The sequence below is a fragment of the Panthera uncia genome, chromosome D2 (assembly GCF_023721935.1).
Source record: "Panthera uncia isolate 11264 chromosome D2, Puncia_PCG_1.0, whole genome shotgun sequence".
Classification (NCBI taxonomy): domain Eukaryota; kingdom Metazoa; phylum Chordata; class Mammalia; order Carnivora; family Felidae; genus Panthera; species Panthera uncia.
The window spans coordinates 3283449-3298015 of record NC_064818.1 but is presented as its reverse complement, the minus strand read 5'-3'; the positions used below and the strand labels follow the sequence as shown (position 1 = coordinate 3298015).

General features: G+C 42.0%; 1 protein-coding gene across 1 annotated transcript in view; it reads right to left on the bottom strand.

Annotated features, from left to right (window-relative positions):
* The window catches only part of PCDH15 (protocadherin related 15), a 741840-nt gene that overhangs the window by 279732 nt on the left and 447541 nt on the right, over positions 1-14567 (bottom strand). Inside the window, exon 13 of the mRNA XM_049646661.1 lies at positions 14167-14299. Within this exon, the coding sequence (XP_049502618.1) occupies positions 14167-14299 (133 nt within the window). The remainder of the gene's footprint in view (positions 1-14166; positions 14300-14567) is intronic.

Genomic DNA, 14567 nt, shown 5'->3' with positions numbered 1-14567 from the left:
AATTCTGGGACAATCTGAACCTCAGAATAAATAATGACTGTAATGGATTATAATTAACTAAGATGAATAAGATAGCTTTCCTTTTAGCAGAGTGCCAACTAACAAATGTCGAAGAGATGATGACATTAGAAAATCAGCACTTGGCAACAATCATAACAATAATTCAAAGAACATCAAGATGTTAAAAATGAGTGAAAATATACGAGGGAAGAACGTTCACGTAATCTCAAGGTAAGTCATTAACACACTTGAAGGCTGATGCAACTTAGATCAGGTTGTCGACAGTAATATTCCCTGAAATGGGACACATGTAATGTGACAGGACGCAATGAGGTTAATGCAGCATCACTTCCGGGATATTCTTGCCGAAATATACATAACCCATCATTGAGAAACACCAGTGAACCAAATAGAGGGAAAACGTACAAAATAAGCAACCTGTAGTCTTCAAAAGTATCAACGGAGTATTGTGGCAGATTGAGGAGAACAACAAGGCATGATAGGTAAAGGTCCCATGTGATGGGTTGTTTTGCTCTGAAGGATATTATAAGTGTAACCCACAAAAGTTGAATGGAGTCACAGGGCAAGACTGTGGTGACATATCAAAGTTATTTCCGAATTCCAACAGCTGCAGGTGCGTGGTGGTTAATAGGAGACTAAACTCTTCACAAGAATTAGAAATTGTACTTGGTGATGGCACATGGTGCTGGTAACTTATTTTCCAATGTTTTTGAATGGTTGTCAAGTTTTATATCATCTCCAAGAAAAATTACCATAAATGTATGTGTATGATGACAATAGTGAAAACATCTATATGTATATCATGTGTGTACGTCCTTTCTGTGCTCATATATAAACACACACACACACACACACACACACACACACACACTTCTGTGCCTTACACAATCATATAGGACCAGGATAGGAAAAATCCAGGAAGATGCACAGCACCTGGTGAACAGGAGTTCCCTCATGATGAAGGGCTGGCAGGTTTGGTGGAGGGAAGGGGACAGATAAGTGGGAAGTGAAGCAAAAACAGAAAATAGAAAAGAAAGCTGCATAAAGAAGAAATAGCATGCACGATATGATTGCACCTATTAATATACATATTCATTGTAAAAACTAAAATCAAACAAGGAAAGAGGAATGTGAACAGCGGGTCTTTTCAGCTGGCTATTTTTGGCATTAATCTTTTGAGTTTTTCTTCTTGACTCACAAAGGCGACTTCTGATTCACATCACCCCACTCGCACTGATTAAATTAGAACTGTGGTTGCAATCAAGCCTTACTGTTCTTTGTAATCATTTGTTTATCGAAATCAAAATTATCTTGTTTCATTTGGGGGTAGGTAGTGGGGAACAACTGTTGCAAAGCTCAGTTAATTTTTATTGCCAGATAATTCTGCGTCTGTCTTTGAAACATATGTTTTCTTAATCTGGAGCTTCTTTAAAAAAAAAAAATCTGTTTTTGTGTGTATGGAGCGAGGCGAGTACGTGACTGAGGATCAAAGAAATCAAGACTTTTTTCCTTCCTTTTCTTTTCCACACTGCTACAGGATTTCGTGAATCCATGTAAAAGAAAAAAGTATTCACAACTAGAACAAGAGACATGTAATTGAATTCCTCAATTTTCTGAAGTAACTATTCCAAAGCAAATATTCTTTATCTCTTTTTACCTAAAAAACATGTTTACTTTGCTCCGAATCTGCTAATTCCAGACAGCTAAGTGTAGCAAGACCACAGGCACTGCTCAGCCCCGCTGGGTCTCCTGGTCTTTCTCCCTACATAGCTGATACCTAGTGGCTGTTTACTGAGTATACCTCAGGAACACTGTTTCTGTTCTTGTCTCATTTATCAAAATCTCAGGGAGATAACTGCGTTCGCATACTCAAGCTTTAATCATCAATACTTGACAGAGTGCAGAGCAAGAGGCAGCTTCGAGGCATGCAATAAACTGTGAGGTTTGTTTAGAAAACCGTGCACAGAATCGTTTATTGCCAAGTTACTAAAGGTAATACTGATTACTGCTATTAAAATACCGGCAGCTATCAAAGACTTGCTCAGCCAAATGTTATTCCACATTCAAACACAGATCTCAAATTAATCTGTTTTTTTTAAAAAATCTAACTTTTAGGAAGAGCAGAATGGTTTAACTCTGGTCAATTAAAAAGAAAAACAAACAAGCACCAAAACACCAAAAGCTTTTCATGGAGCAGATTTAAAAATTGTAAACTTTTCTTTGAATCCTACAATAGACCTCTGGCATGAAGTAAATGAAAATCATCACTTTCATACTATACTCAGAAACCTTTGTTGAAAGATCTTTTATCAGAAGGATGGGGCGCCTGGGTGGCTCAGTCAGTTGAGCATCTGACTTCGGCTCCGGTCATGATCTTGCGGGATAAGATGCTTTTTATCACGTTCATGTGATAACACTATAATATACCTCCCAAATTCCCCTTCAAGCATATAAAGAAATTATTTCCCGATGTGTTGGAAATGTTGCCTGCTGAGAGCCTGCACTGCCGGTCCTCTTTGAGAGCATCTGACGAGAGCCACCTTGCCATGGCCGAGCTGGGCTCTGAGGCAGCCTGCACCCAAATCACGCATACAGGTGTGTCGAGGGGCTACCCCACCCCGCCAACCTCCTAACTCTAATGGGCTCTTTCAGCTCGAGAGCTTTCTGTGGGGTCAGCTGAAGTTCCACTTCACCTTCAACTTAATGCTGCTTACGTTCCTCTTCTTTCCACAGGAGTTGATTTCAAAAACATCCCTTGGTGAACATCTGCAGCTGACTCTTCATCTCAAAGTCTGTTTCTCTGGAAACTCCACCAAAGAGGGACGCCTATTCCATATCCAAAAATATACTGACCCTACAGTCTGGCACGGGTGGAGACAGGAACTGCAGGTATGAGCATGTCACAAGCTCAATCCATGAGACCAGGTGAACTGATGTCAGGACCGAGTGTAAGGAGAGGAGAGGAGCCTGAGCACTGGGGCATTCCAACTTTTAAGAGTCAGGGCAATGAAGAGGAACGTCAGAGCAGACTGAGTTGAGAGCGGCTGGGGAGGATGGGGAAAACCCCGGAACGCCAGTGTGCTGGAGTAAGTTTCTAATTAAGGAGGGGATTATCGGCTCTACCCCACCTTGCTGATGGGCAGTAAGATGGGAAATGGATTTGGCAATAAGCACTAGGACAAAAAGAGCCGGATAAGTGATTGGTGTGTTTGAAATCCTGTCTGTAATGCGGTCAAGACAGAACAGCAGAGACAATGACCGAGGCCTTCTTCAAGCCAGCATGGATATTGGATTTGAGTAGTTTCCACAACGAAGGAAAGCACAGAAATAGATAAATAGCTAGAGCGGGTTATGAGATCAAGGGCGTTTCGTGTTGTCTGCTTGTCTCTAATTGGGAGGCACCACCATAGACTTTCATGTCCATGGAAACTACCAGATGGGGCCAGAACTGTTCCTGCTGCAGGGAGGTAAAAGGGTGATTCTGGAGCAACGTCCTTGATGAGTAGGCCAGAGTGGGCAGAGTCTAGGAAAGAGCTTCTGGGTCGGTGCACAGCACTCACACTTAATAGGGGCTGCATTTTCATTTTGCACTGGGCCTTGCAAACTACATAGCCAGTCCCTGAGTGCCATTCAAAGTGTGGTCCAAGGTCACAGTGCCAATTCTGCATTGTGGTTACTATGGATCATGATGTAAGAAATTTAGAGTAATTCCTCTGGAGTAGAACTTAGAGTAGTTTAGGGAAAAAAAACATGATTTGACAGTTATTTTTTTTATCTGTCAAATCCAATAGTAAAAAAAAAATGGGCTTGTATTTTTTGTCTTGTATTTCATTTTTCTAGTAATTCACTTAGATGCATCCTTCATTACAGAGGCTTTCAGAAGGACTGATCAAGTATGCGGGTGAACAGTTTACATAGACACAAGGAGTGCTAATGTTTCATCTCAGAAGTCAAAACAAAATACATGAATACAGGTGCAGAGATAAGGGTAGAGTGGTGACCAGAGGCTGTAAAAGTCTTCTTCCAAGGGTTTGATGAAAACATGGGGCAGGAGGGGGGCCACGATAAATCTCTTCTCCTGCCAGAGCATCGCTGCCTCTGCGTTGCGTCTGCACCGCAAATCCTGATCTGCGTCCCTCTGCACAGTGGGCCACAGCACTTCCGTTTCACGCTCGGTGATATCAGAAAACACCATTTTACCTTATTAAACTTATTTTTAGGCCCGTAATTATTTTTAAGAGCATTTGAGAATGTGGCTTTATCTCTCCTACCACATCAAGTTTCCTAAATGGGCTGTCTTCTTTGAAAGAGAAAGAAAATAATTTTCATCCATTTCCTATACGTCCTACTACTTGTGAGAGCGTAAGTCTGAGCAGAAGTAAAGTCTAGCTCCACTTAAATATACACTTCAATGTGACAGTGCGTGTGTATGTACATAAGAGATATGCAAGCTATGAGGTAACATGGATAGCTTACGACTCTTCTGGGGCAACAGCTCACATTTTGTTTGGATCATTTTTTATTTCCTTCTTGAGGAAGAAGGTCATGAAAAAAAATAATTTAGGAGCTAGCTGTTTTAAATGCCTCAGACCTAGATTTCTCCTTTCCCCACCCTCGCGACACTTGTCTGGCTTTATGCCTGTGAGCATATTGCTGTCTATGGAAGATTTACAGAGGCCAAATAACTGTTTGGGAAGAGGAACACACATATATGAATAAAGAACACAGTTAAAAATGTGTTTTCTCATTTTTGACAAATTTATATGCTTGTAGATGAAAAATCATTTCACATAATGTACATCCCATACTGTCAAGGGGATTGAACTTTTTTTTTTCCCTTGGAAACTTAGACATATCAGAACATCTGCTTTAAAGGAGAAAAATGAGCACTACAGATAAGATATCATTTTTGCAAAAAGGAGATGCTTGGCATTGTGAGACATCTCTCTACTCTAACATGTATCTGTCTATTCATCCATCTATCTATCTATTCTTAACACAAAGTATAAATTATACTTTGGAAGCAGATGGCCAGTACCCGTGTTCAATGTGTTTCCACTTCTCTGCAGGCGCCCACAGTGAGATTATTCATTTCAGATACCACTGATGATGAAAGAGCCATCTGAAATCTAGCGGAAGGAAAGACGAGAAAATGTATCTCCCCCTACTTGAAATGAAAATAAAGAACACAAATGAGACTTTCATTTCTCACACTTATCAAACTCAGAGAAACCTACTGAATAGACAAGTCATACATTATGAAGCTGAAGGAAAACCAGCCATCTTCTCATATAATCTGCGGTGTTAATCTTTGCAGTAACACATTCAAGAAACGGATTGCAGAAAGAATAGCTTCTTTGATGACAGAAGAGCAAGTGACATATCCAAAGTGATCCCCATAATATAAATGACATCACAGATTCTGCGGCACGGAGTTTATGATTCACACACGCTGTACCGGCACCAGCGGCGAAACATCCATGAATCATAAACTGTTATCATCTTCAGGGGAAAAAAAACTATCCCATTATACAAGAAATATTCATCAGAAAAGGAGAGGAAAGAACCCCCAAACCTTCTCGAACATTTGAAAGATGTCAGAGAAACGAATTAGCACCTCCGACAGGACCTGTTAGTGCAGAGGGCATGCTATACAATGGCCCGCATTTATTTCAAACTGTTCTGGAAATGGATCAATTCTGTATCAAATCAAGACAGTAGGCATTTTTCTTCAGGACTAAAATTAATAATTCCTTGACTCACACACTTTAAATTCTACAACTTTTTGGAACTATTAAAAAGGAGAAGAATGGATGACGATGAAAAGGAGCTGCGTGCAGCAGGCTGACCCAGACCTCCTTACACTCATTCCCTAGGCAGTTTCCTTAGAAAAATGTATGTTTTTCCTCAGGTAACCAGACGTGCCAAGTCTGACTTCTTGGGCTGCTTCTCACTGCTTCCGGTTTCCTCCTGCGATTTGCGTCTGAGCTGTCCGCTGTCCCATTGCAGCTTCTGGCAAGAGGAGCCAGGAAAAGGAAAGGGGGCTCAAACCGCAGGAGCCAGTCAGCTCAAGATGCAAGTTTAAAGCAGAGGCTACCTGAAGTTTTCCCAGTATCGGTCGTCATTCTCTGTGCAATAGTTTTCTTCAGTCTTGTAACGAGGCAAGAAGCAACCACAAGAAAATAAAATCAACTGTGATCAAGCAGCTCTCAAAAAGAAAAGAAGCATTAGCTTTGTGGGCAGATGTACACTGCTATCGAAGTGATTGCAAGATCCAGCAAAGCAGAGGGCACGGAGTGAACTTCAGGCCCCAGGAAAGGCAGAGAGGAGCACAGTTAGTGCACTGACTCGCAGGCTGTGTGGCTGGACTTGGAAGCCCCATTCCACAGCAGGGCTCTACTGCACTTAGCTAAATGTATAAAAGCCAGGGAAGCTTCCAAATGCTGAGCGTGGTTCCTGGTTAATAGCAGCAATTAAAATCAGATATGATGATATTTTTATTTTTTTAATTAAAAATATTTTCTTAATGTTTTTGAGAGAGAGAGAGAGAGAGAGAGAGAGAGAGAGAGAGAACCAGGGAGGGGCAGAGAGAGGGAGACACAGAATCCGAAGCAGGCTCCAGACTCCGAGCCTTCAGCACAGACCCTGATGTGGGGCTCGAACCCACAAACCGTGAGATCATGCCCTAAGCCGAAGTCGGACGCTCAACCGACTGAGCCACCTAGGAACCCCGATGATATTTTTATTAATACTGATCTCTTAACCACCTATCTCTTGGGCTTCCAAAGTGTCACTTTGTTCTCTAACTTGAAAGTGATCATGTAAGAACCAGTAAAGCCATAAAGCAGGTGAATTCATTCTTGGCAATGTATCCATTGTCCCGTGTTCCTTGACACTCCACTATTCCTACTCATTCTTCCAAATGCCTGGCGCCTTCTTGCACACTTTAAAACCCCATATCATAGCACGGGTTAACAGAAAAGCAAGAATGGTAATGAATAGGAAAAAAAAATAACTACCATGAGCTAAGCACTTTCTCTTTTTATTTCTGGCACTGAGCTAAGCCATTTATATGCTATCTCACTTAACCTCAGCTTCCCTAACCCAAAGACAATAATCTCTCTCGTTTGCCAAGCTTTTAAAATTATGCTTTCTATTATGCACCAATGGATAAGTTAGTCTCCATTATTTTATTTAACTAATATATATTGACCTAAGTATTTATATACACACAAGTTATCCTGACAACTGATGTTGCTTCTATTTCTAGCTAACTAATGTGAGACCCATCTCAGATATTCTGATGCAGATTAAATAATTAAATTCAATACACTTATTCAACTTTATAGCCCTAGGTCTTAGGTCTATAAAGATACGTATTATCTTATCTTTACAGATAAGGAGATTATGCCTTATCTCTTTTAGCAGTGCCTTTAAACTTTATTTAAGTATAATGGTGGGCACCATTGTACATTGGAGGGTTGTTCTTTGTTTTTTGTTGTTGTTGTTTATATTATATAAACAAACCTTTGAAAACCTAAGACCCATTCTCAGTTTACGGCCATACAAACAGGTCGCTTTGCCCACAGGCTGTAGTTTCTTAACCTATGCCCTACTATACCCATTCTTCATGTGTTAAAAAAAAAATCAACACTGCAAATTATTGTTTCCACTACCACTCATTTTCAGAAATAAGTCCACATGTCAATAAAATAGAGGTGTGCCAGCAAAAATAGATAGCATGGGCAAAGACAAGGGACATTTGCCAGCACTTACTTTCCCCCAGCCCCAATTCTTCATTTCTCAAGGAATGTATCATGTGCAAGGAGGAGTATACTTTTTTTCCATTCCCATTTACATGTTTCTTAACATTTGCAAAATGTACTTGAACTTTCCTTTGGGATGACCTCATCAGCAATAAGTGAATGGATCATTTGATTCAAAACTTGTTTATAACTAAGATTTGTTCTTTGCAGTCAGGCACGAACTTACAGCTGATGACTGGATATTTTGACTATTTGTAGAAGTGCGAAAGAAACTAAGTGCCCCATCGTGAATGACCCATGTTAGAAACAGAGTCAGAGCCCTGAGAATAATGCTCATTTTCATTTGGCTCAATACGCAATGCAGGCAAGCGTAGGTATTCGGAAGTGAGGCAGGGCCAGAGCCAAACACCTCCACGCACTCTCCGAAATTTTTCCTTCCTGGGTGTTTCCGCTTTAAGTACAAGAGTTCAACTCTGCATTATCTTATGCCTCCTTTGTATAAGGAATCTCCTGGAGAGTAGGTAAATGGCTTCAATTCTTCCAGGCTGCTATGGAGCTGCTGTGTTATCGCTTCCACCTCTCTCCTGTCCAGTGGGCTTCTTCCACTGTGTCTCAGCTGAAAAGTCTACAACTGTCACTTAGTAAAACTCTCTCTTACTAATATGACACCTTCTTTTTATTTTAAAACCAATTTCGTTTCTAGGGATGTGGTGTGTGTGTGTGTGTGTGTGTGTGTGTGTGTGTGTGTGTGATTTTCTCGCTCATATCCATCTTGCTCCCTTCTAATGCTGGTATAGAGAGGACACGGAGGGGAAAACACATTTCTTAAAGGGATTGTGCTGAGGTCACCTGAGAATTAGCGCGGGAGAGACTGGCACCAGGAGACTCCCTCTGATAGGGCTCGATCCCAAGTGGCGTCCTCAGGATTGATGGTGCCTTGTGACGTCTGCTGAATCCTGTGCCTAATGCTCAGTCGGTGGCCTCTTGTACGTCCGGGTGCGTGCATGTCTCTCTTCTCTACAAGCTGTGGTTCCCTTCATTTTTGTCTACACTCACCAGCCTCAACTCTGAGGTCTATGGTAACGGGCAGGATCCATCTTACCAACAGCATGGGCAAAGTCTTCAGGGGAGCAGTCCAGGCCTTCCTGCCAACTGCCCGCTCCACCATGACATCTCTTTCTAGTATCTTCCCCCTTGTGTACTTGCACGGACACAAGTCCCAGCAGCCATTCAGTTAAAGAACTGGATGCCAATCTCCCCTACTTCCTCTTGGATTTTCTCCTCTCAGTCTTGGGCTCGGGGAGACACTGGACAAATCAAACACTGGAGCACCAAAAACATCCATTCTCACCTATTTCTATGGTAAAGGTCTCCAAAACCATACAGGATCTCTCTTACTTGGCATCTTGGAGAGGACTCTACTAAGAACAAGGAATTCTTTGAGGTAGGATCTGGGAATTTTGCTAATTTTTTACGTAACCATGCTGTATCCAGGTTAGAATCTTATTCTATCTATAATCTCTATGTCAGAGTGGAAATTGTTAACATTTCCCTTAACTGCTTCTTTGTGAGGCCACGTAATAAATCGTTGCCTTGCCCTAAACCTTTCAAATATTTTGCCCTCATAAGCATCATAAAATTAACCTTTGGAAATCACAAAACTAATGTAATATAAAAAAAAAAAAACAACACTCCCCCCAAAATAGGAAAAATGAAATTTAATAGTTTTTCTACAGCCTAAACTAAAATAATATCCTATATTATTTTAGTAGATATAGTAGTAGACAGGGTCCTCATTTAGGAGCCAAAGGGGGGAAGATAAAAACAAACCCCCAAAACTACTCTGGCTCCCAAACCCTGCTATTTCTGAGTTTCCACTTCCTCATTTGCCAGATCATAAAGACAAAATCTGCCTACGCACTAGGCCAGGGTAACAACCGAATGCAATGATGCATTATACTTAAAGCTGAGGACACAGAACTGTTTTTCAGCAGGTTAAAGTAGTTGACTTTCAACAATGTATCCCAATGCATACATGGAAAATTAGAAATAAAATCAAATAAATAACTGAGAAATATTATAATAGAGGCAAAAATTTGAAAGATGAGAACTTGGTAAACACTCTGCTTTATCTAATTCTACCGAACCAAGTGATTTTTTTTTTATTGATGTCTTTGTTATTAGAAACAATGGACGTGATGCAGGATTTGGTGTTCTGACAACTAACTTTGAACCTTCGATCTGTAAGAATGGACTACGTGACATATGAACTAGTCAGCTATTTCTAAAAAGCATGTTTATCAATAAGCTGTGTGTAAAGGAAATATGTATTTTTCCCTTGGTCTAGAAGTGGAACAGGCAGGGTTCTGCAGTCAGGGGTGGGGGAAGGTGTTTAACAGGTGGAGGAGACTTTTGAATGTGGAACAGTGGTTACCAGCCAAGCTAGAAAGTGGCCTCAGCGAGGAAGCAGTACCTTGCCTCCCAGCACGTGAGCAGGAGAAAGAACAGAAAACGGAGGGTTTGCAGATACTTCAAGTATAAGGAAGCAGTACAGGCACAGGAGCAGTATGGGTAAACACGTGTGTTTAACCAGACTGTGTAGGTTTTGTCCTTTGTGTACAACTTTTAAGCATGATGCGCATGGAAAAAAAATCATCTTTTTTATTTTTGTGACTCAGTTTCCCCATTTATAAAATGACAATGATAATAGCTCCAATTGCTTTGGGCTTTTTTAAGAATCAAATGGGGAAACAAATGTGTGTTAACATTGTTATTTTATTTATATGAAAGTTAATCAATTTATACATTTTAATGTTCAAAGTAAATATTTTGGGAGTATTGGCAGTCCCTTTCTTAGGGGAGGTAAGACATCTCAGCTCCACTGACCTCAATGTTTGCCATGCAACCCTTGAGGCCATCTGCTACATGAAGATTATACTTTCTGGACCTCTTAACTCAGGAGGAACTGTGTGAATTGCTTTGGCCAATGGGGAAAATAAATATGGTAGGTATCATGTGCAGCACGTGTAGGTAACAACAAAGAACTGGGTTTTATTTCGTTGTTGTTTCCCCAGCAAACACTGACCTCAAGAGATCTATTGTTCTAGACAGAGGCCACTTCATCAGCTGGGTTGTGGAGCAAAGACTGAATACAGCACAGTCTATGTCAACTTCTGATGGCACTGAACATGGAGCCTGGCAACAGAATCCTAGTTATCCTAACTGATCCCAGCCTGATACTTAAAAGTGGAGTGTGCACCCAGAAAACAGATAGTATGGTTCCAAGAGATGGGAAGCTGGTGAGAAAACTGTTACTGGGGGCTATCAGGATGGGAAACCATGGTCGGCAGAGATAACGCATTTAGCAAAATGGTTGCCTGCGATAACTTGGAAGGCAAGCGATGAACCAGACCTCATAGCTCTCAACATCAGAGTAGCCAGGTGGTTCTCTCATGCCTCCCATCGGGGGATGATGCATCCCTGGGGTGAGGGGCCCAGGAGAAGCCTGTGCCTGAGTGTGATGGATGAGCCGCAGGCTGAAGGGTCAGGCGTCACTTCTGGGAGAAGCATTAGGATCCAAATTGTGGTTTATTGTGTCTGTCCTTTCACTCTGTCAGAAGAATACCACTGCCCTAGATAGAGGCAGCCCCTTCATTGCAAAGTCGGGAGAAAATGGTGGAGAATGGAGCAGGAATGGACCCGTGGTGGACGCACAGTGGGAGAAATAACCCTTCTTAGTAGCAAATCGTTGAAATTTTGAGTCTGAGAGTGTGTGGAATATAACCTAGCTTTCCGTAAAGACCGGTAAGTGAAGAACTTCAGTCGTATCTCATTAAGTGCCGCATACGTGTTACCTATGAGTATCGTTATACGAGCATAAGGGTGATGGTGATGGTGTGAGCGGATGTCAACATCTCAGAGGGACAAAGATGCAGAAGGCTGACGAAGTTACTTCATCCTCCTGATTTAAGCTCCACATCCAGTGGTGTGCTGGGAAGGATTAACAACCAGCCGTGGATGCAGTGAGAGGTACTGATTTGCAGCACCCGTAATTTCTGTGGCATAAATGCACCCACCATGGCTGATTTCAGGCTAGTGACGGACGTGATGGAACAGAGTGGGGACAGCTGTGCACGGGGGGCTCCCATGGTCCCATGATCCCAGGGCATAATCTAGGAATTCTAAGAGGACTCACTGGCAAGTCAGGGCGATGCACAATCATGCTTTGGTGAAAGATCTGACCAACTCTGGGAGAAAAAAAAAATGCCAGCTAATGCTGACCGTCCTCGGCACAGGAATTTGGGAAAGCAGAGTTCTGGGTCGCTTTCTCCACTGAACACCCTCGATGCGGCAGCCAGTCAGGACAGCCTTCATAACCCAAGGAAAATCACAGCCTCCCCAGCAGCTTTTAGACAGATAAAAGGAAATACTTAAAAGGGAAAGGGGAAGGGGAAGGGGAGAAACAAGGATTGTTTCCTCAGAAGAAACCACTTTGATCTCAGCCAGAACAGATTATTCGGAAGCCAGGCTGCTGTTACCTTCAAAAATATATTTCTCCACAAATCTGTCTTTCTAAATTGAGCAGTGAGTCAGCGGCAGTGGGCAGTGCCGCGTGGTAAAAAGATGAGGACAGAGCCGGAGGTACTTCTGGTGCGTTGTTATTAGAAGTCTCTGGAAGAGTAATTTGGCGGAAGCTTTTCAGCTTTTAGGTCCCCAGTTTAAATTCAATCTCAGTTGATCATGAGCAAAAGTGAATGGCTGGTGGCTTATGAAAAATGCCATGATGAGGACACCCGCGTTCCTTCCCCCAGCGACAGCACTGCAATTGGCACCCTTTTTTTTTTTGCTCCTACCAGAAGCAGAAAGGGTGAATAGAAATGTCATTTCAAGCATTTTCTCAGCTTTTGCAGTAGAGAAACTTGAGATATAAAAAAGACCAACTCCTTTTCATTTTTCACTCACAGGTAGAGTTATTCTTCTATAATACTGTTCCCGGACCTTTCTGGGATTTGTTTGAAATGAGACCTAGACCATCTCATAAGTAAGATTATGTTACCTCATAGAAAGTTAAATCATACAAAGGCACATTCTGAAGGATTATTTAAATGTAAAACATGTAAAATTTCTTAGCCTGAATCTGACAAATCTAGGATTTATTTATTTTTTCTTCTTGTTTACACAAATAAATGTCCATCTGTCCATCTATCTATCTAGAAAAGATTTTCATCATTCCATTAAATACACTTGTCTTCATATTTAGTTTTCCTATTTTTTTCATTTTCATGATTTAACTGGCTGTTTTCTCCCTCCTAAAGAGACTATGTGGTTCCCTTCTTTCCTTTATTCCCTTAAAATACTCCAAATGTCCTTGTTGCTAATATGTCTACCGTCACATAATTTTATTCCCCACATGTTTTAATAGTAAATGAACGACAAAAGCAAATTCTCTCTAGTTACCTGGGGAAAAGTGACAGAATAAATACTGGAGATATCACCTCATTTGGTGGTACAGATAGATGCTGGGATTTCCCTCCAGCATCCCGGTAACTCTCTCCTAACTGTCAAGCCAGCTTCCTGAACTCTCTGGTCAGCCATGTCGGCCATTCCCATGTTACCCCAGGAGAAGGTACGTTCCCTGTGCTGCAGACATCCACAGGTGAAGTGAGGTGTCACGCTAGGATTTGTGCAGCAAGTGGCCATTAGCAACACCACAGGCGGCCCGAATTGCAGCTGCAGGTTAAGTTGAAGAGGCAGCCTTTCCCGGCCAAATGTGCTTCAGTCAGGAATGTATAAATAGTGAAAAGCAAGCAGTAATCCTGCAAGTAACTCACACGCCCATGAATCTGGAGCTGCAAATGGGAATATCAGCTAAACCTCCTCCCTTCATCTAAATGAACAAACGAGGCCCAGAAATCACAAGGTTTGCCCCTGGCCACGGAGCGAAGTTGTCTGCCTTGGAATTAGAGTGCCTACCGTCTGCCAGCGAACCCAAAGCTATTTTCTCCATACAGCACTGCAGCAAAAATAAATCCTGCTGGGGTACAGGACTCCGAGACAGAAAATAATAGTCGGCTGCAGACTCTTTGCGTGCAAAGTACAAAATGTTCAAGTGCATGTTTTCAATCCCTTCATTCTTTCTTGTAACGATTTCCGCTAATCCGTGCCAGCTCGTGTTAGTCCTTCAGCGGTGGCAATCAATAGAATAGATTAGCTGAGGAAACCCTCCGTCCGTATGACCTCTACGCTCTTTTCCAGATGGAATTTTCCTTCACTAGAGTGTTGGCGGCAGCCATGTGAATTTCCCTCCACGCCCAAATACGGACCTACTAGCCTTCGAGATTGTCCCCATAGAACTTGACGCATCTACTAAGAAACATACCTGGAGATTTAATAAAACAGCACCAATCCTCATGGCTTCACTGATTTCAAGGCTGTACATCAACTGTGGGAAGCGGGGAGGGCTCTGATTATTTGGAGGAAGCACTTCAATGTACACGGTGCAGATGGAGTGCCTGCAGAGAACGAGAACACAGCGAGATGGGTACAAGTCTACATCACCTTGAACGACAGACTGCACTCGGCGTTCCGTTGTTGGGCTTACAGGAGAGGACGCTTTGAATTTCTAGAGAAAATGACAAAATAATTCAGAACGGAAGGATGGAAAAATCAAAGCTACCACCACCACATCATGTTTCTGTGAAATTATCTTGGAAAAAAGAAATGCCCCGGGGTACCGATTTTTCCTACGTAGATTAACAGTGTGAATTAAAAAGGAATAGC